Source organism: Hyaena hyaena, unplaced genomic scaffold (assembly GCF_003009895.1).
Source record: "Hyaena hyaena isolate Hyena2069 unplaced genomic scaffold, ASM300989v1 scaffold_925, whole genome shotgun sequence".
Classification (NCBI taxonomy): domain Eukaryota; kingdom Metazoa; phylum Chordata; class Mammalia; order Carnivora; family Hyaenidae; genus Hyaena; species Hyaena hyaena.
In genome coordinates this window covers 71,500-94,094 of record NW_024081555.1, presented here as the reverse complement: position 1 = coordinate 94,094, position 22,595 = coordinate 71,500, and the positions used below count along the sequence as shown (strand labels likewise).

General features: G+C 45.3%; 1 protein-coding gene and 1 pseudogene across 1 annotated transcript in view; one reads left to right on the top strand and one right to left on the bottom strand.

The window, feature by feature from the left end:
* The window catches only part of DHX8 (DEAH-box helicase 8), a 32,102-nt gene extending 19,440 nt beyond the window's left edge, over window positions 1-12,662 (bottom strand). Inside the window, exons 1-10 of the mRNA XM_039220904.1 lie at window positions 12,446-12,662; window positions 8,750-8,835; window positions 8,120-8,192; window positions 7,645-7,730; window positions 6,077-6,186; window positions 5,323-5,688; window positions 4,764-4,908; window positions 4,233-4,436; window positions 3,256-3,343; window positions 663-760 (exon numbers count right to left, since the gene is read on the bottom strand). Coding sequence (XP_039076835.1) covers window positions 663-760; window positions 3,256-3,343; window positions 4,233-4,436; window positions 4,764-4,908; window positions 5,323-5,688; window positions 6,077-6,186; window positions 7,645-7,730; window positions 8,120-8,192; window positions 8,750-8,835; window positions 12,446-12,593 — 1,404 coding nt within the window. The 5' untranslated portion in view covers window positions 12,594-12,662. The remainder of the gene's footprint in view (window positions 1-662; window positions 761-3,255; window positions 3,344-4,232; window positions 4,437-4,763; window positions 4,909-5,322; window positions 5,689-6,076; window positions 6,187-7,644; window positions 7,731-8,119; window positions 8,193-8,749; window positions 8,836-12,445) is intronic.
* Window positions 12,663-20,182: 7,520 nt separating this feature from the next.
* On the top strand, window positions 20,183-20,904 carry LOC120222906 (annotated as a pseudogene).
* Window positions 20,905-22,595: the final 1,691 nt, after the last annotated feature.

Sequence of the window (22,595 nt, the reverse complement as noted above, 5' to 3'; positions counted from 1 at the left end):
AAAATACGACCAACACGGGTCCCTGGGTGAGAGATTTCAACTCTGCTTAAAGAAGAGCTAATAATTTGATCCATCTGACGATGGAATGGCTCTCCTTAAGGGTTGGTGAGTTCTCCGTCACCAACAACGTCAAGCAGACAGAAGACCACATGGGAGGAACACTGCAGAAGGACACAAGTGAATGACAGGCACTGCATGGGGGGCTGGGCTGGAGACGTTACCCTTCTCCAAACCTAAAAATTTATCATAACTTTCCACAAATTCTCTTCACAGCTCTGCCCTCCACAGTACCCAGCTTTCCACTGAGGGCCAGCCCCATTTGGTCAAGTGAATGGTTCAAAACTGCCTTTGAACGTGCAACATAATCATCCAAGCCCCTAAGCCAAGCACAGAGGCAGCGACAGATCAAACACTCCTATTCCTCTCCTTCTTCCCAAAACACAGTAGAATGAGAGCAAAAGAATTAAAAGGGCAAAAGTAACAAAGCCAAGTCAATCACCCTTTAAAACAAAAATACCCTAGACTCTAACCAACAGTCAATACACCTTCTAGCCTGAGTTCTGCTCATATGGACGTAATAGCCTGCTCTGACAAACCGAATAGTTACTTTCGGAAAAGAAGTTCACTTGACCCATCCAGGTTATAGGCCCAGCATTCCTCACCTTAACGATTTTGATAGGGCTCATGTCCATGCTTTGCTTGGTGTGTCCTCTCAGGAATGGAGGCTCTTCCTCGACCAGCTCGATCTCAAGATCTTCATCTAAAAGTCCCCACAAAAGAAGAATTAGCAATGAAACAAGAGAGAAATAACCATTTTCACCAATGCAACTGGTTCCCATGGGCACCCGTAATCTTTATCAAAGATGGCTCCGAAGGTCAAGAAGACAGCAATGCAAGTGAAACTAATGGAAATGGCTGTTTCCCCTGCCCCCTAAGTATTTCTGAGCATTTATGTTCTGGACTAAGAACTCACTAGAGGAACTACTTTCAAAAGAAGTTAAGCCTGTAGAAAACTGTAGTCTAACATTCCAGTGGTACTAGGTATTTTCCATCCAACTTCATTATGGAGTAACTTAACCCACAACAGATTAGCAAAAAAAAATTAAGTCGAACAATTGGACAATACCAACTGTCATCAAGAACATGAAGCAAAACCGCAGTTCACACTTATGATACAAGTATAAATTGGGGCACCTGGTTGGCTCAGTTGGTAGAGCATGAGACTCTTGATCTTGGTATTCCAAGTTTGACCCCACATTGGTCATAAAGATCAGTTAAAACTAAAAAAAAAATTTTTAATGACTTTAATGTTTTTTATTTGAGGGAGCAGGTGCACACTCAAGCAGGGGAGGGGCAGAGAGAGGGAGAGAGAGAATCCCAGCAGGCTTGAACTGTCAGCACAGGGCTCAAGCCCACGAACCACAAGATCATGACCTGAGTCAAAACCAGGAATTGGAAGCTCAACTGACTGGGCCATCCAGGCTCTCCAGAAATAAAATCTTGGGGCACCTGGGTGGCTCAGCTGGTTGAGTGTCTGGCTTCAGCTCAGGTCATGATCTCATGGTTCGTGGGTTCAAGCCCTGCATTCAGCTCTGTGTGGGCTCAGAGCCTGGATTCTGTCTCCCTCTCTCTCTCCTCCTCCCCATCTCATGCTCTCTCTCTCTCAAAAATAAATAAAACATTAAAAAAATTTTTTTTAAAGAAATAAAACTTTAAAAAAAAGTGTAAATGGAAACAAAAACTTTAAAAACAGCCCATATGCCCATCAAAAGTAAAATGGATACATTATGGTAAACTTTTTTTTTTTTTAATATTTTTATTTCTAGGAGAGCGAGAGAGCGAGCGAGAGAGAGAGAGAGCAGGGGAGGGTCAGGGAGAGAGGAGATACAGACTCTGAAATAGGCTCCAGGCTCTGAGCTGGCAGTCAGCGCAGAGCCCGATGCGGGGCTCGAACCCATGAACCACAAGATCATGACCTAAGCGAAAGTCAGACGCTTAACCGACTAAGCCACCCAGGCGCCCCACATTATGGTAAACTTCTATACAGAAAACACTACACCAGCAAAAATGAAATACAACTATAAGAATCATCATAGATAGATATCAAAAGCATGATTAGAAAGAAAGGAATTAATTTCAAAAACTGACCAAACAAGACCATGTTCAGGGACAGATACATAGATAATAAAATGTTGAAAAGAAAAAAAAAAAACCAGCAGGGAAATAGTTAACACAAAATTTAGAACAGTGGTTACCCAGAGAAAAAAGGAAGAGGATCTAAGCAGAGGGGTGTGTGGAAGGGCTTCATAGCTGCTGATACAATTCCGCTTAACCAGGGCGCCTGGGCGGCTCAGTCAGTTAAGCAGCCGACTCTCAGCTCAGCTCAGGTCATGATCTCACAGTTCCTAGGATCAAGCCCTGTGTCGCGCGCTGTTAGCGCACAGCCTGCTTGGGATTCCCTCTCTCCCTCTCTATCTGCCCCTCCCTGACATTCTCTCTCTCCCCTTCTCAAGATAAAGAAATAAACTTAAAAAAAAATTTTTTTCACTTAAATCGAGTAGTAGGTACATAGAGATGCATATAATTACTATTATATACGTTACATGTCCCACTGTTGGATTTATTTCACAATCTTTAAAAATTGTTACTAGACTGAGTGAAAAGTTGTGTCCAGGGCAACTCAGAGGTAATCTAGTTGGATCCAGGGTTTTCAGAACAGTTACTGAGACCACGAGATGAAATTTACTCCCCAAAATACAATCAGAATTTTTTATAGCCTGAATATGTATCAAAACCAAAAAGTATAGTAATATATAAACGTCTGTCAGAAAAATGAATTTTCAGGTGGCTCAGTTGCTTGAGCATCTGACTCTTGATTTTAGCTCAGGTCATGATCCCGGGGTTGTGGGATCAACCCCCGCTTTGGGCTCCATGCTCAGCACAGAGCCTGCTTAAGACTCTCTCCCTCTGCCTCTCTTCCCCACATGTGCACTCTGTGTCTCTCTAAAAATATAAATTAGAAAAAGAAAAAAAAAAAAAACCAATTTATACCTTTAAAAAAAAAAGACAGAAAAACAGATTTTCTGCTTCCAACCCAGAGGAGCCCTTGTTCTCAGAGGTAATGAGTGGTGAAGCCCTAAGAACAAATGAGTTAAGCCCCTGGGTTAAGCTACATCTACACCACCCCACCCAACTGCTCAACTCGCCCCTTGGCCTCCTGATCCTCGACCCCGCTCAATCCCGGTGGCTAGTTACCTTCTTCATCATCCACTTTAGGGAGAATGCCCGTCTCTTCATCGAAGTCTGGAAACTCTTCTTTGGAAAGGACATTGGCAGCAATCATCTAGTGAGAGGACAGAAGCGACATCTGTAACCTGCTGGGACCGAAACTCTACTGTTTTAGGAGTTAGCACCGAGGTTCCACAGAGGAACCCAAGGTTTTCCCCCTTTTAACCGGGACTGCAGGGCCTCAAGCATCACATATCCACTTGGGGTGCCTGGGTGGCTTAGTCGGTTAAGCGTCCGACTTTCGCTTAGGTCATGATCTCGCGGTTCGTGGGTTCGAGCCCCGCATCGGGCTCTGTGCTGACTGCCAGCTCGGAGTCTGGAGCCTATTTCAGTCTGTGACTCCCTCTCTCTCTGACCCTCCCCTGCTCACACTGTCTCTCTCTCTCTCTCCTAGAAATAAATAAAATATTAAAAAAAAAAAAAAATCACATATCCCCAGGGGGCACAACATGGGGCCTAAAAGCAGGGTTCAAGGGTAGTGCCCCCAGGAAGTGTTATCTGCTCCTTCCCTGGTTTCCACAGCACGTGCACATTGCCTGTTAGGTAACATCCAACTTTGACAATTATGTTTCCATCTGTCTCCCGCCACTGGACCTTGAGTTCCTCAAGGGTGAGGAACTGTGACACGTTGGTGTCTGTCCCCTGGCTCTGATACGTACCGAGGACCGGGGGAAACAAGGATAAATTCACACGGCACCTCGCACACGCCGGCACTAACCTAAGCGCGCTGCCTCTATTGCCTCATTTAATCCCCGCAGTGCTGCTGCTGGTCCTGTTCCACAGAGGAGGGACTGAGGCACAAAGTAGAGTGGCTTGGCGCAGGATCCCATGGCTAGTAAGTGGCCGGGAAGTCCCCCCAGGCCACTGAGCTCCAGGGCCCGCACTCCTAAGCACAATGCTACCTGCAGAATGGCTATGTGGCCATACAGGCAAAGGGCCCCGACCTGTTTGATCTCCCACTTCTCTGGGTCAGAGATTCGGGTAAGGCGCTTGCGCTCCAGCGAGTCATCCTCTACTTCAGGCGCGCTGACGAGGGAGAGGTGAGTGGGTCTGTCTGGATTCCTCATTGAGGTCTCCTCATTGGTCTCCCCGACGAGATTTCGTCGTCGATTAGGGTTTAGATCTTCACCAGTCTCCTGATCCACATCCTAAGGCACACACAAAAAAGGGAACTCACTCACTGGCTGTCCTCTTCTGTTTCCTTGGCCATCAGATATAAAAACAGGGGTGCCTGGGGGGGTTCAGTTGGTTAAACATCCAACCTCAGCTTAGGTCATGATCTCAGTTCATAAGTTGGGGCCCTGCATCGATCAGGCTCTCTGCTCTGAGTGCAGAGCTCAGCTCACCTCAGAGCCTGTCTTCCTCTCTCTCTGCCCCTCCTCAACTCACATGCACACATGCACTCTCTCAAAAATAAACAAACAGTAAAAAAAATTTTTTTTAAGATCTGTAAACAGAGTGGATATCTCACCTACCTTCATGCTCAGACTGGTCTTGGTCCCAGTGAAGGACAGCACTTTGACTTTGACCCTCTGGCCTTTGCTCACCACATCAGCCACATTGGCCACCCGGCCTTCCCGCCGGAGCTCAGAGATGTGCACCAGGCCTTCCCACCGCTTCCTGGGGGAGAGTCACACACATCTGGAGCATGCCTAAAATACCTTTACCCCAATCAATTTCCACCCTGTTGGAACTCAACAAAAGGAAACGGTCTTAAACTCAAACACTCAAGAGGGAAGTACCAAGAAGATGGTTACAAAATAGTATTGCCATCCTCCCAAAGAAAAGACACGGGGCCATGAGGGGGACGAATTCTCATGCGTCTCAGTGAGCAAAAGGGCAGCTCTCCTGAAGGGAGACTAAGGAATGTGGGGCTATACGTCATTTCATATAAAAAGTCAAACTCGAACAACCTGATCTGGCTGATTTGATTAAAGCAACATTAATCATAATAACTTTTTAAAACATGAAGCTCCCCAGTGATAAGAAAAATTCTGCCCATCCCAGGTATGAAAGAAGATCACCGCCCAATACCTTAATCCCTCCAGCTGCACGAAGCAGCCAAACTGCATGATGCTGGTCACTTTGCCATTGTAAATGTCCCCAATGGCAGGCTCTTCCGGGGGAGGGCGGTCCACATGTTTATCCCGCCATCTGTCCAGATTCCTCTCCCCATACTTGTCCCGGTCCTTCCGGTCTTTGGGGGGACTCTGACTTCTGCTCCTAGACCGATATCTAGACTTCCCTTTGTTCCTCTCTCGGGTCCTGGAACGTGACCGAGAGCGGGACCGGTGTCTCCTCTTGTGGTCCCTATCACGGTCACGCTCCCGCTCCCGGTCCCGCTCTCGGTCGCGGTCGCGGTCACGGCTCCGGCTCCGCTTCTTCTTCTTTGCCTTGTCTCTATCAAATCAACAGACACTTGTTTTAAAAAAGGAACCAGCTCAATGTCATCTCTGCCTCCCCAAGCACCCAGCACAGTGCCACCCACATGTCAGGTACCTACTAAGTGTTGAGCTGAGTTACTCTTTAGGTCATCCCTGGAGACCAATAAAGGATGAGGTCACGAATACATCCAGCCTCCTTCAACCCTGATTTCTACCTTATAAACGTCTTAGCATTTGCTGCATAAATACTCTCTGCAGGGAACAACTGTTAGAAGAGATCTAACAGTACGGTATGTGGCCAGTCTAGATTGTGTAAACTTGTCCCCGATTTTGCTTAGCTGGTCCACAAAACTCAACTACCAAAGCACCCTAAGCCTCCAAAGGACGGGACACAAAGGACACACCGGTGCTCAGCATCTCTCTGCTTCTCCTGGGCCGCTGCACTGGGCATTAAGGCTTCCAGTTCTTTCAGGACATCCACAGCGACCTTCACATCATCCTCATCCAGCATGGTCTGCAACATGAGAGGCCGGCGGAGTCAGGAGGGGTGGGTGGGAAAAGCGTGCAAGTGTCTGTGTCCCGGGTCCATCTACAGACCTGACGGCCCCTACATCGCTGACCACTTATGTGAAGGAGGCAGAAGCAGGTAGAGATTTCCAGCGTAATTTGAGAGAGAGGCAGAAGGAATGTGCAAAGCCCCGTGGGAGTCATTGCTACATCTGGCAAATTCCCTTTGTCCTTAATACAAGCCTATGGAGGGCAATTAGCCATCACGCCCTCCCGTGAAAGCATGCATGAGAGGATTATAAATAGAAAGTAGATGTTAACATTTTTAAAAAGCAATTCTTTAACTACAATTCTTAGCAATTCTTTTTTAAAGAATTTAAAAAATTCTTGTTAAAGAACTGGACACCCCTCCCCCCCTTCACCTGCTTTACTTTTTTCCCACAGTGTTATTGTCATCAGCTATATTATATACTATGTACTCGGTTACTGCCTGGGTCCTCCCCACTAAAGGAATTTACATGTTTATTTCCTGCCCCCACCCCAATACTATGGCATAATCTCCAAGGGCACAGACATTCTATCTGTTCTGTTCACAGTACTTAGATCCCTGGTACTTAGATCAGAGCTTGGTACACAGTAGGTGCTCAATAAATACTTGCCAGAATGAATTTAAAAATCAAAACACTTTTAAAAAAATTAGGCCTAACATGTAATAGAGCAAAAGAATCTAACTTCACACATCACATGTCTGTTCTAGAACCTTACTTCACAGCGCTAATCACTGCTTTCCACAATTCTCAATCCCATTTCCCTCAAATATTACTGTCTGAACTCTTTAACACTATACTATGCGCAGTACATGCTCAGGGAGTGACCCAATACCGTCAATTTGAAAAATAGATCATGGGGCACCGAAGTGGCTCAGTCAGTAAAGCATCTGACTTCAGCTCAGGTCATGATCTTACAGTTTGTGAGTTTGAGCCCCGCATCATGCTCTGTGCTGACAGCTCAGAGTCTGGAGCCTGCTTCAGATTCTGCATCTCCCTCTATCTCTGCTCCTCTCCCACTGGAGCTCTGTCTCTGCTTCTCTCTCAAAAATAAATAAACATTAAAAAATTTTAAAAAAGAAAAAGAAAAATATACTACAATGGGGGCTCCTGGGTGGCTCAGTTGATTAAGCGTCCAACTCTTGATTTTGGCTCAGGTCATGATCTCATGGTTTGTAAGACTCAGCCCCACATCAGCCTCCATACTAACAGCATGGAGCCTGCTGGGGTTTCTCTCTCCTCCCCCCATCTGCCCCTTCCCGGCTCACACTCTCAATCTCTCTCAAAATAAATAAATAAAAAGGAAAAATATATTACAATGAAGACAAACTTAAACCTAGTAACTAACAAGAACAGAAAAGGGACAGAGCTCAGGGAAATACCCAGTTAGAAGAGACATTCTCAAAATGCATCAGTACCCGGACAGAAGGGTTGTCTGGTTGGCAAAGCACTGGGAAAAGCTCCTTCAGCTTTTCTTTTCCCGTTTTGGGCTTAACGACGGGATCTTGTTTCATCACAGAGCATAAAGGGGTTCAAAAAAAAAAAAGAGAGAGAGAGATTTAATATTCTTAACAATTAACAAAGAACTTCAACGTCAGATCTGCATCAAACTAAAAACAGAACGTGGCCTTTTTCTACATATTATTCAGATACATTACTATACACATAATTTAATTTTCCTAAAAATAACACTGATTACAAACTACACTGGCACATGGGGGGAGCACAAAGATACATCAGAATTCACCTGGTTACATAAGTTTAAGTCATTTGGAAAATTTTACGAGAATGTGTGCTTGCTCAGCAGCTGCTGCAAGGGACAGAAACCGTTTACAGGAAGCTCACAACCTGGGCGACTCTGGAGGCAGAAGCTCAGCCAGACGCCCTGCTCACCTTTGCTGGTCGAAGGCTTTGCTGGAGGCCGCATGGTCTGTATGAGCCGCAGCAAGTTACTGATAAGAGAATCCTTTGAAAAGAAACAGAACACAAATTATCGGCCCGAGTTAGTACTTGAAAACAGTAAGAAATGGGATGACCTTCACAGGGTGGTTGTGACGCTGAATTGAGCTTTAAATTGGGACAAATGAAGCACAGGTATCAGTCTGATGCGGCACGAACCTAGCCAAGTAGCTTCAGATAAGGCTGACATTTTGTTTGGGCTTTTTGGAGAGAAAAGTAATTTAGTTCCCTTCAACCATTTTTTATTTTCCCCCTCTTAGAACTACCTCCAAAACCTACATACACTCTCTCGTTTTTGACTTTCGGATTCACAGAACAAGGACGTAGACACTCGTAAAGACTTAACAATGGAAATCCTGCCCCATTTTCCTAGAGCGGTGTCACAGGAAATCGGTTCTATCACCGCTGCTCGGCGGCATAAAAACATTACACACTTAGTGGTTGCTTTGACTGGAATGTACAAACTCTCTCCTTTCTCTATCAAGATCCTAGGCTAAATCCTGTCAAAATTTAAATTCAACAGCGACATTAAAGGAAAATAGGGGTCTCCCCAGGTACACGTACCGTGAATTCGGCACCATTTTTGACCAGAGAAGCCTTGAAAGTATCAAAGGTAGTATTTTTCTCGGCAAGACTGATCACAAATTCAGCTGCAAATGAGAAAAGGGATTAAACTGGAATGGAGGCGAGCAAAAAATCATTTTAAAGTACATTAAAAGCAAAACCAATTAGCCTATCCAACAGTCATAAAAATCAAAGAGCGCTATCCAGTGAGGGTAAAAAAAGAGAATTTAGGGAACCGAGATCATCCATGTATGTTCTAGTTAATTTTTAGAAACGAAAAAAAGGTATTACCACAAAATGGTTCCCCGGGCCCTTTCGTGCACGTAAGGAGGTGCACCTCCCTGTCCCAGATGATCTGCTCTTCTCTTTAAAAAAAAAAAATTTTTTTTTAATGTTTTATTTATTTCTGAGAGAGAGGGAGATACAGAAACTGAAACAGGCTCCAGGCTCTGAGCTGGCTGTCAGCACAGAGCCCGATGCAGGGCTCGAACTCACGAACAGTGAGATCGTGACCTGAGCCGAAATCGGACACTTAACCGACTGAGCCACCCAGGCGCCCTGATCTGCTCTTCTCATGAGACCACTAGTTGTGCACGTTGCCACACAGACTCCAGAGGTAACAATGTCCAGAAGCAAGAGCCCACCCCACCCCCATGATGAAAGCACAGCGTAGGATGCATTCCACAGTTCTTGGAAGGTCAGATCCAATCCACATATGAGAGCCAGACAGCTGCTGGATGGTACAGTCTCCAAGTTGATAAAACACTTACTTGCTCCCCATATTTTTTACTACAAACCTGCCCGTATTTGAAATTTTTTTCTCTTTTCTTAAAGATTTATGTTCTTTTTTTTTTTTTTACATTTATTTTTTGGGAGAGACAGACAGCACAAGCTGGGAAGGTCAGAGGGAGAGGGAGAACCAGAATCTGCAGCAGGATCCAGGCTCTGAGATCTCATGGGGCTTGAACTGGCAAACCGTGAGATCATAACCTGAGTCGAAGTCAGACGTGTGACTGACTGAGCCACCCAGGCGCCCCTGAAATCTCTAATATTACTTATTAATTAAGGGACTTTCAGGGGAAAAGCGCATTTTATTAGGGGTTGACATAATAAGCCTCACACTGTGAGCCCTGCAAGAAAACTGTAATGATTTCATCTGGATTTTAAACCTAAAAAAACAATAATAACACGGACAACTAACATAAACTAGTGCTACCATACTGCTCCCATGCTGGCACGGGTCTTTACTTTTTTGAGGACGTTAAGTAAAAGCTAAATGCCATCAGGCTGCATGGACACGGCCTACGCACAATAGGTTAGTAACAGCGATACCAGTGAGTAAGTCCTGACCACCTACTGCATGCCAGGCACCACGCTAAATGCTTCACAAGAGCCATCCCCATGAGCCTTACAACACCCTCATTGGCAGGTACCATTACTGGCCCTATTTTGGGCTAATTTTATTGGCCCGAGGAGGCTAAGGGTTTGAGATCCTTACCTACCCAATAATAATTGTTGAAGCCAGGACTGGAACCCAGGCAATCTGACTCCAAAGCCCACATTCTGTAGAGAAATGTGGAGGGAGGAGAAGGCAGTCATATGGTGTGAGACAGGCAATGTTCAAGTGTGTATTCCCAAGCAATCAGCGGCAGATTCACACTGCAGCTATCATTCGTTAGGGCGCTTTTGGTTTTTTTTTAATTTTCAGAATTATATGGGGGCATCATTCAATTAACTGAACTATCAAAAAGGAATTCGTGGTTAAAAACAAGTTCACTGGGGAACCTGGATGTCTCAGCAGGTTGAGCGTCTGACTCTTGCTTTAGGCTCAGGTCATGATCTCACAAGTTCGTGGGCTTGAACCCACATCTGGCTCTGCGCTGACAGTAAGAAGCCAGCTTGGGATTCAGCTTGGGATTCTCTCTCTCCCTCTCTTCTCTGCTCTTCCCCAACACACGCACGTTCCTGCTCTCTCTCAAAATAAATAAACTTAAAAAGAAAAATAAAACCTCTTAAGTAAATAAATACATAAATACTGTTGGAATTAGAAACAGAAAATGCATATTTATGGTTACATGCAAATTACATGGGGTCTCATTTACATACAGCCTAGAAAATCATGGAGTTTACGCCTCACTTTACTTTTGTACATAATGAGGGTAACCATCAAAAGAATTTGACACTGGCTCAGTATTTGCTGAATGAAAGAACATGTTACCCAGATAGTAAACTACAAGAGTGTTGCTCGTTACCATCTAAAGAGAAGGAGAATGAGGAAAAATGATACAGGACTGGCACATCTTGACTGGAAAGCAAAAAAAAAGTGAACTAAATATACCAACAGCGGGACATCTTCCTAGATACTATACGGTAACCCTGCGAAAAACAACTATATCCCCATCTTATAGATGACGAAAAGAGCTTCCGAGAAATTAGGCACCTTCCTCAAGGTCACACAATCTAATTCCCGGGACCTGTTTTGTCACGTGCCCTTTCCCTTCCATCTCTCCAGCTGGTGACTTAACTTCATCTTCTTTTAGAAAATAGAACAATCAAACAGATGTCTTTCCCTCCTCTTCCTACCACCAATCCCTAAACCTGTCCACATCTACAACCGCGTTCTCCGTCCTTCCTATTAAGGAAGTGGGCCATCTGGCTATCAAGTGGTCCACCTTGCTGGCTCAGTCAGAAAAGCAACTGACTCTTAATCTCAGGGTCATGAGTTCCAGCCACGCCCTTGATGTAGGGATTATTTAAATAAGGCTTTAGGGGCGCCTGGGGTGGCTTGACCAGTAAAGTGCTGGAGTTTGGCTCAAGTCATATCTCAGTTCGTGGGTTCAAGCCCCACTTCTGTCTCTGAGCCTGGAGCCTGCTTCAGAGTCTGTGCTTCCCTCTCTCTCTCTGCCCCTCCCCTGCTCGTGCATGCGCTCTCTCTCAAAAATAAATTTAAATAATTAAAAAAGAAAAGTGTAATGGATGAAGCATCCCGGTGCCTCTCAAAGGTCAATCCCTCCGCTCATGCTCTTGACTCCACCCATCCCTTTGCCTTCATAAGGACTCCACTTTTCTGTGGCCTTAGCTCTAGGCCCTAGCCTTTTTCAGTTTCTCGGTTTGGGTTCTCCACATGTACAGTCTGTCCCAAAATGCCTAATCAATGGTTGAGAACCGCTAAAGGCAGACTTCAAAAGACCTGGATTCCATACTAGGCTCACATTTGATATGTGATTTTGAGGGGTATTACCTAATTAATCAGAGGCTTGATTTCTTAATCAAGAAACAGATACTACTATCTCATACGGTCGTGTGAAGACCAAGGTATGATAATATAAGGAAAACACCAGGCACATCTGGCATGCCAATAAATCTCGGCCATTATCATCATCATTACGTTGCGGCTGAGGCTGGTGTTGTTATTAACGTTGTTTATAATAAACTAGAACATAAGGAAAATAAAAAAGACAGGGAGCAGGAGCGATAGGCACCCTGGGTGTCACCGACGGCTCTGGGCAATGGTTTCTATACAGCTCGGCCTGGAGAGTTCTCAAGCGGTGGCCACGGGCCGAAGGTTCCCTAGGACCAAGTGCGACAGAGAAAAAGAGACTCCTACGGACCCCCCTACTCAGCGCATCAACCCCATTTCTCCTTCGCCTCCCTCGACCCTAAGCCCTGAGGCCGCAAGGACCTCCCCGAGCTTACCCAGATCCTTGTCGTTGATCCCCAAGTGATTGTCCAGCTCGGTGCAAACTTTCGACACTAAAGACAGATACTCGAGTTTGGCGAGTTCTTCTGCGGGGCCTAGCTCCGTTCCGGGCACGGCCCCCGCCAGGGCCACAGCCACTGCCATGGCCACAGGAGCCGCCCCCACCCCGCTTTACTGCCAGCCTTCCGAGCTACTCCGGGACCCTGCTCCAGTTTTCACTTCCGGGTCGGCGCACATCCCTTTGTTTACAGTAAATTGAAAACTACAGGAACTTCCCGTGACGCAACAGAAAAATCATAGAGATCAGACAGGAAGTGCTTAAGGAAGGGCCGGCCAAGTGGGTTACTCAGCGCCCCGGCGGCGCCCTCTACAGGCCATCCGGCTTCTTGGTCGGCTCTCGGGCCCGGAAATGTTCACTCTGAGCGCTCCCGCACCATGTCGGCAGAGGGCGCCCGTGGCCTGCACAAGGCACAGGGACTGCCCGTGACGCCGAGGAGGTCATGGCCTCCGCGCCTCCTGCGCGCCTGCGCCTGAGCTCTGAAAAAGGAACCCAAAGTCGAAAGTTTGGAAAAGGCGAAACTCGCTTTACATCGGTTCCTTGTGTTATCAGGGCTTTGCCTCTTCGTGGCTCACAACTATCTCGAGCGATTCTGTAGGCGATAGTCTACTTCTGCTATCAATTCATTTTACAGATGAGGAAACTGACACTTCTGCTATCTAGCTAAATTACATTGAGCAAATTAATCTTTGGAGCCGTAGTTTTCTCATCTATAAACTGGGATAATGTTGCTCTAACTAGGCTTAGGTGATAACTGAATAAGAGAATTGTGCAAGGAGCCTGATGCACAGTAAACACGCTACAAATGGCAGTTACTATAATCCCAAAGCTGAGACAATGGCCACTGTAAAATTCATCTGTCAAGAACAGATCCCCTTAATGTGAGACCCCAGGGAGCCACCTGGCTCCTTTCTTGTGAAAACCCTTTCTGGGGGGTCACCTGGGTGGCTCAGTCAGTTAAGTGTCCAACTCTTTTTTTTTTCTTTTAAGTTTATTTTGAGAGAAAGAGAGAGAGTGCATGTGTGAATTGGGGAGGGGCAGAGAGAGGGGAGAGAGAGAGAATCCCAGGCAGCCTCTGCATTGTCAGCACAGAGCCCAATGTGAGGCTTGAACCCACGAACCATGAGATCATGACCTGAGCCGAAATCAAGAGGATCCTAGGGGTTGTGGGATCAAGCCCCCAAGTTGGGCTTAGGATCAGTATGGAGCCTGCTTAAGATTTTCTCTCTCCCTCTGCCCCTGTCCCCCACTCACAATCTCTCTCTCTCTCTCTCTCTCTCTCTCTCTCAAATAAAAATAATTTTGGGTGGCTCAGTCAGTTAAGGGTTAACCATTAAAGATTTTCCCACACACACTGCTCTGTGTGGAGGAATAAGGAAATGAAGGCACCCTAAGGTCAATGGCCCTCCAATCAAGTAAAAGGGAGGAAACTGGACCCTTTCGCTTTTAGCTTCAGGCTACATTATACTGCTGCACCTTGGATTCTGTCCCTCCAACATCTCTGTGTGGGCTTAGAAATGTCAGAGCAATTCCTGGAGCAGAAATTCTCACTGACTACAAGAGCTCAGTGTTTCCAGGCCCTTAAGGATCAGTACTGCACTGATTCCTCTTCCCCATGAATGGAAAGGAAAATCCTTCAACATGCTCAACTTGCCAGCTTGGAATCAGGATATTAGGGACTTACTCCACTTGACTTCCTTTCTCTGTGCTACTTGACTTTTAAAAATGTTATATTTATATTCTGCTTTTCTCTGATATTTAACCAGAAGAGGGGAACACATAGACTCTGTTTTGTCTTAAAATCTTTGTGGGGAAAAGAGCTATAGAACTACAATGGGTAATAGTATGAGTAGCAGTAAAAACTGTAAGAACTTTTAGAATTATTTGGGACTTATTGAATATACATCTCAACAGTAAATAGGAACAGGAAGACTTATTAAGATTTATTTACACAGGGGGCGCCTGGGTGGCTTAGTCGGTTAAGCGTCCGACTTTCGCTTAGGTCATGATCTCGCGGTTCGTGGGCTCGAGCCCCGCGTCGGGCTCTGTGCTGACTGCCAGCTCAGAGCCTGGGGCCTATTTCAGTCTGTGTCTCCCTCTCTCTCTGACCCTCCCCTGCTCACGCTGTCTCTCTCCTAGAAATAAATAAAAACATTAAAAAAAAAAAAAGATTTATTTACACAGGCATGTTTCACAAGTGCAAGTTTGTTATGCAATACATGTATTTCCTGTAACACCAAATAATTTTCTTGAGGCCAAAGGAAAAGAAATAAAAGCATAGATAATGGAACTTGATAGCCCAGACACAGATGCATGTGGAATCCTCTTTCTCTTAAGGGACACTAAATCAGGGGCGCCTGGGTGGCTCAGTTGGTTAAGTGTCTGACTTCAGCTCAGGTCATGATCTCTCATGAGTTCGAGCCCCGTGTCAGGCTCTGTGCTGACGGCTCAGAGCCTGGAGCCTGCTTCCGATTCTATGTCTCCCTTCTCTCTCTGCTCTTCCCCTGCTCCCACTCTCTCTCTCTCTCAAAAATGAATAAACTTAAAAAAGAGAGAGAGACTGAATCAAATGCAGTCCAAAAGTAAATGCATTCTAATTGTCCTTTGGTTGTTACAGATATATTTTTTAATATCATCAGATACAATCAATTGCCCATTATTATATTGCTCCCTTGGATAGCTTCCATGCAGCCCTTTTAGCACAGCCATTGACAGTTCCCTGTAAATAATTTACCTTCACCAAAAAATATATATATATTCAAACAAAGAGCCTATGTTTAGCATACTTGGTCACCACATTCACCACCACCCAATACAGGTAAGAAATGACTTCCTCCACCCTCTTTGTAGTAACAAGGACTTTGCATTTCTGTGTTCCCAGACTGACACGTGTTCAGCCCAAACCGCAAATCCCACATGATTTCTGCTCTGTCCCGGAGACTAGTCACAGCTTCTGGCATTTGGCTAAGAAGCTGGGGAAGGTAGAAAGCAGCACAGGGGCTCCTGGGTGGCTCAGTCAGTTGGTGTCCAACTTCGGCTCAGGTCATGATCTCACGGTTGGTGGGATCGATCAAGCCCTGTGTTGGGCTCTGTGCTGACAACTCAGAGCCTGGAGCCTGCTTTGGATTCTGTGTCTCCCTCTTTCTCTGCCTCTCCCCTGCTCACACTCTGTCTCCCTCTCAAAAATAAATAAACATTTAAAACATTTTGTTTAAGAAAGCAGAGCAGAAGATACTGAACGTCTTAGCAACCCTAGATTGGATAGGGGAGGGCAGAAATCATCTAAGTGTGTGTAGCTGGAAGGTGGCATCCTCAGGGAATCTGGTGAGAGAAATCACGGGACTTCCTGTCACCAAAACAAAATGGTATTGCCACAACCCAGACAGCCCCAGCTTTTCCTGCTGGGGAGAAACCCAGATCTCAGGAGAAACACCTCTGCTCTGGAAGGCAAAATCAGAATGATTTCCCTGTAAGCATACAACTGCCGCTCAGCTGTTACTGTTATTAATCCAGGGGGACTTCAGAAAAAAATGGTGCCTCCCTTACTGCTCCCCTGGGGCCCTGATGAAACCCAAAAACATTGATAAACGTGGCCTAAGCCTCTGCATCCAAGGCCCTCCCTGATGCAGGACCCCGGAGCAAGTGAAGTAGTGAGACACCCCTCTGGCTCTTCCCCCAAATTCTTCTCTAAATCTGCATCAAGTCCTCCAAACACCTCTTAAACAACTACTTTGTGACCGGGCACTGTGGTAGGTTCTGGAAAGGACCATTAGGGGTCTGGAAGGTGGTGGGAAACTATCAAGGAAGAACTAGAATACTCTAAATGCTGCACCCGAGGCTGGTGGCAGAGCTGTGTTTACAACTCTGGTCGCTCTGCTGCCTAAACACAAGGGCAGGTGATGGGAAGACGAAAAACAAAGCAGGTCTGCTCCCTGTCATCTGGGGGCAGCTGGGGGAGGGGGAGGGCAGCCCAGGGCCAGGGTCATCTCACAGCACAGTTTCTCCTGCTGCCATCCATTATTCCTCAGCCTTATCTTTTTTTTTGTTAATGTTTTTATTTATTTCTAGGAGAGAGAGAGACAGCGTGAGCAGGGGAGGGTCAGAGAGAGAGGGAGTCACAGACTGAAACAGGCTCCAGGCTCTGAGCTGGCAGTCAGCACAGAGCCCGACGCAGGGCTCGAACCCACGAACCGCGAGATCGTGACCTAAGCGAAAGTCGGATGCTTAACCGACTAAGCCACCCAGGCGCCCCTCAGCCTTATCTTTTTAGGCCCAGGCACAGCCTCAGTTTTGCCCTAAATGTCCCTGACCTACAATTCCCTCTCTTGTTAGATCATCAACGTACCATCAGTAATAATGGATACTTTGGCTGCAATTCTCCAAAGCTTCATGGTATTGAGCAAAAAATATTCCTCTTCAAGAGGCTATTTCTTGAGGTGCCTGGGTGGCTCAAGCAGTTGAGTGTCCGACTTTGGCTCAAGTTCACCTCTTGTGGTTCACAAGTTCGAGCCACACATCCAGCTCTATACTGAGAGCTCAGAGCCTGGAGCCTGCTTCAGATTCTGTCTTCCTCTCTCTCTGCCCCTCCCCCGCTTGCACTCTGTCTCTCTCTCAAAAATAAATAAACATTAAAAATAATAATAAAAGAAGAAGCTCTTTCTTTTTCATTACAAATTTCCTCCTTCCTCACTTTAAGGCCTATTTTTTAAATATCAGGAAAAAAAGAAAAAAAATCAGACATCCAGATACCCTTGCAATGTGAACTTTGTAAAAAAAAGAAAAAAAGAAAGAAAAAGAAAAAGAAAAAGAAAGAAAAGAAAGAAAACGAACAAAGATTATTCTCTCATTTCCACCCCCTCACCTTCTGTGAGAATGATAAGGTGGTAAGGAATTTTCACATATTTATTTATGAGTTAATCATCCTTTAAGTGACCCTGCTTCTTAAACTTAATTAAGATTGGTTTTCTTTATTTTTTTAAGTCTATTTATTTATTTATTTTTAGTTATATCTGTACCCAAGGCGGGGCTCGAACTCATGACCCCAAAATGAAGACTCACATGCTCTTCCAACGGAGCCAGTCAGGTGCCTCTGGGTTGGTTTTCTTTAAGAAGAAATTTTTACAAGTCACTATGAGAAGTGCCGGCAACGAAGTGACAAGTTACATTGGACTTCTTTTTTCTCTAGTGATATTTTTGCAGCCTCAAATTTCTGTTTGAGGTCATTCTTTAAGAACTTTTAAGGCTTTCCTCAGGAGAGATACAAAAAACAAAAAAACAAGCCAACCAAGCAGTGTATGAATGGGAGGAGACCAGAATAAAGAGGGGCTGACCTTCTCTTTGCAAGCCAAGCATGTAAACAGCTGTCCAGTGAGTCCGGGACCAGAGATCTGAGTTAATCTGCACGCCCTTGCCACTAAATTCAAAAGAAACCGCTTCTCTGGAAACTCCCGTTCTTCCCCCACCCGAGCGAAGGAGGGTGAGTTCCCAGCATGGCCTCCATCCAAAATCTGGAGTGCCCCGCAGAGCAAGCTGTATAAGACGCCTTCCCCAGCTCCCCGGGCCCGAGCCTCAGGTCCAAGAGCTTTGGCCTTGGCAATAGCTGCTGCCCTGTGCCAGTAGAGCTGCCTCTCCGCTTGGGGTTTACAGCAATTATGGTGATTTATGCCTCCAGAGTGAAAATTAGCAATCTGGTGAGGTAACTAAAAATGAATGCATCTCTTCCTAGAGTTCACTCCACCCAGCTGAGCCACCAAATAAAACCAGCATATGGGGCAATTAGGCAGTCGAGCTCCTTCCTGCTTTCAGAGCTCCGCAGAAGGAGACAGAGCCGCCTGGCTTCCCTTGCCTGGTTCAATAAGGATCACAGGTCCTCACAAGCACCTCCGTTGCCCCTCCATCGTGCCCCTAGTGCGGTCGTAAACCCCAGCCTCTGTGTGGTGCCACCTTGCAAAGTAATTTATTCCAGCACAAGCGACTTTCCCCTCTTTTGCAGCAAATTGGCTGAGAGAGGGGAAGTAAGGATAAACCTCTATCACATGCGTATGTGTGGGGCAAAGATATTTTTTCTTCTTAGTCATTTATTTGCCTTTACGTGACCCAGAAAGACTCTGATCTTCCCTAACTTCCCCAGCCCACCCCATAGAAGTTACAGGAAAATGTGGGAAAGACGTAGAGATCCGATACTGATTGATCGTCCTCACCGCTGAGCACGTGCAGAAATCCCCATTCTGTTTTAGCCTCACAGACTTGGACCCAACGGGGCTTCCCAGATAACAGAGACTGATTGGAGTCACACTGTCAGCTACTTGGAAATTTGGATGTAAATGCGGCATTCAAGCTTTTGTATTACTCATGTAGTTTTGGAGTTGGAAGGGATTTAAGAAATAAGGTAATTAGACTCACTCTGAGCTACGGAGTTAATTGGTCCGAGTGTGACCCGGGCATCAGGATTTTGAAAAGTTCCCAGATCAGTCTACTGTGTAGCAAAGGGTGGGAACCACACACCCCCTAATCCCCTAACGCAAGGTTTCTCTTGTCCACACTATTGATTGACACTTGGGGCCGGGGTCATTATTTGTTGTTGGGGGTTTTCCTGCCCGTTGCAGGGTGTTTAGTAATATCTCTGGCCTCTACCTACTAGATGCTAACAGCATCCCCTCCCCCGAGTTGTCACAAATGTTAAAACTGTCTCCACAAATTGCCAAATATCCCCTGGAAGCAAAATCAGCCTGGTTAAGAGCCACTAAAGAATGCCTTCAGGCCCCACCCTCCGTGACCTGCCAGCAGCATGGTAAAAACCCCCTTTAAGAAGACTCCTTTTACTTTGGCTTTGTCAACACTGCCCTCTCTGACTGAGTGTGCAAGGATATATTGATAGTCAAAACATGTTTACAGAGTGAACCTAGAAGTTGCTCACATGTCTTTTGTTCACCTCCCCTTAACGGGTTATCTGCAAGGGAGACAAGAAATGTGACCTTCGTTGTGGCAGCCACGTCTAGCTAAAGACTGGGGTTCTGGTCCCATCATGCTTTCAGGTCATATCTTTTTCCTACTCCCCCCGCCCCCTTCCCACTGGCTGGACGTGCAAATGTGGTAGTGTTGAGCCATCTTGTACCATACGCACAAGGTCACGACCCTGAGGTTGTTGAAGCAAAAAGAGAGAAGGAGTGTAAGTCTCTGACCTCCCATAGCCGCCATACCAGCCCTAGACTCCTTCCTGAACTATTAGGTGACAGAGAAAGAAATACACTTCTAAGGGAGCCTGGCTGGCTCAGTCAGTAAAGCACGTAACTCTTGATCTCAGGGTTGTAAGTGTGAGCCCCACATTGGGCATAGAGATTACTTAAAAATAAAATCTTAAAAAAAAAAAAAAAGAAAGAAAGAAAGAGTCTTCTATCTGGTTTAAGCTACTATTATTTGGGCATCACTATTACATCAGTTGAACCTACAACCTAATCAATACAGATTCAATCAAACTCAACTATCACTTCCAGCAGCTCTCAGATCTATGTCTCCAGTTGCTACAACCCTCCCAAGCTCTGAGTCCACAACTCAGTTGCCTATTAGAAGTTGCGGCAAGATAATTGTGTTCGCAGCCGCACACTAACACCAGCGCTGCCTCTCGCTCGCCGAGCTCCAGCCGAAGGAGAAAGGGGGTAAGTAAGGAGGTTCCAGCACCATGGCCCATACCAAGCCGACTGCCCGCAAATCCACTCGGGGTAAAGCACCGAGGAAGCAAGTGGCCACAAAAGCCGCTCGCAAGAGTGCGCCCTCTACCGGAGGGGTGAAGAAGCCTCACCGCTACAGGCCTGGTAGCGTGGCACTCCGTGAAATCAGATGTTATCACAAGTCCATGAACTTCTGATCCGCAAACTCCCTTTCCAGGGTCTGGTGCGGGAAATTGCTCAGGACTTCAAAACAGAGCTGCGCTTCCAGAGCGCAGCCATCGGTGCTTTGCAGGAGGCCTCCGAGGCCTACCTGGTGGGCCTCTTTGAAGACACCAACCTGTGCGCTATCCATGCCAAACGTGTAACAATTATGCCAAAAGACATCCAGCTAGCGCGCCGCATACGTGGAGAGCGCGCTTAAGAAGCCACTCGGATGGGATACAATTCATTCTTAAAAAGAAAGAAAAAATTTTCTTCTTCTTCCCGTTATTGGTAGTTCTGAACGTTAGATATTTTTTTTCCATGGGGTCAAAAGGTACCTAAGTATATGATTGCAAATGGAAAAATAGGGGACAGAAATCAGGAATTGGCAGTTTTTCTATTTTCATTTGTGTGTGGATTTTTAATATAAATACGGGGACATAAAGCATTAATGCGAGTCAAAACGCTTCGGTGAACACGTTTCAGCAGTTCAACTTTATAGCAATTATAAATAAACCTGTTAAATTTTTCTGGACAATGCCAGCATTTGGATTTTTTTTTAAACAAGTAAATTTCTTATTGACGGCAACTAAATGGTGTTTGTAGCCTTTTAATCATACGGTAGATTCCTTCCATCCACTAAACTTTTCTAACTGAAAAGTACTTTTCTACATGCAAGTACATATTTTTAATGTTGTCTGTCTTCTGTGCTGTTCCTGTAAGTTTGCTATTAAAATACATTAAACAATAAAAAAAAAAGTTTGTGCAGAATATCCAACTAGGACCTTTAATTTCATTTATCTAAAACCACAAGTGTCATGCTTCCCCCTCCCCCCCACTAACTCTTCCTGCTGTTTTCCCCATTGCTGCTTAAAAAGCACCCCAGTCTCCACGTCACTCAGGCTCCACACCTTAAAGGCATATCTGAGTCACCCCACAGAAGTCCATCACAAAGCCTTGCATGCGGCAGGCACAAAAATGTCTCTCAAGTCGAAGAGATCAAATGGCTTGCCCAAAGCCACACATCTAGTTAGAAATGTTTTCCTATATGATGGAGGCTTCACATTCAGATGATAGACGATTTCCTGGTTTTTTTTATTGGGCTGACAATGTCACGAGGACACAGACTTCTTAGGACAAGGTTGTGATTTGAGAAATCCTAAACTACAATTTCAATAAATGTTCTGCTATTTTGAGCCTTTGGCATACCGCGCACTATAATTATATTCGTGCATCGGTGTAATATAAGATACAATATAAGCATTTTATATATTTTCACGGGCTACATGTGAATCTTCCCCCAAACGTGCTCTAGCTTGCCTAATTCATTGTGGGCCAGAAAGTATTTCAAATACTGAAACATTTTTTGAAACTGAGACTCATTGTGGGATCCTCTGGGCCAATTTTAAGCAAACAGAGGGCACCATAGTCAATATTTGAGCCATATGGCCTGCTTTTACAATTGAATGTCTGTAATCAGCCCTTTTTATGTGCCTGTGACTTTTTTTTTTAAAGATTTTTGAGCTATAGAAAAGAGAAAGAATCTGTATTCATTGAATATCTACTTAGGCATGTGGCTAAATGCTCTAGTCCCAATCATCACGATCCTAGGAGGTAAGTAAGAACTGCAAGATACAGGAAAGTGGGGAGACAGACAGGAGGGCCATTTGGCTAGGCCTCAAAGGATGGGGCCTCCAATTTTCGCTGCTTTTCAGAAGCAGATCTGAGCACAGCTGGTTTGAGCCTTGAACTATATCCTCCAACTCTTTCTAAAAGCCATTTGCCCCCAAATTGCCTTGGCCTGGACTAGTCATTCACAGCTATGTGTAAATTTCAGCTGAGTTTGTGATCAAGAAACTATCCCCTTGGCCACTTAGGAGAGAGTGCTCATGTTAGCATCACTCTGGCTCACAAGGAGAACTTTCTTCCTCCAGAGCACAAGGAAATATGCTCTGTGGGGATCTTCTAGCTATTTCTGTGAATATAAAAGAAAGACTGATACTCATACTCTTGTATATTGCAAATTACATATATAATAATACACATCATTCATATACTTGTTTATTATAATTTTAACTTTCTGATTCATTAAAAAACTAGTCCTTATAATTTTCTATACTTTACCATTCCTTTATTCGTTTTATTTCTTTTTTAATGTTTATTTATTTTTGAGAGAGATAAAGCAAGGAGGAAAGGGGCAGAGAGAAAGGGAGACTGAAT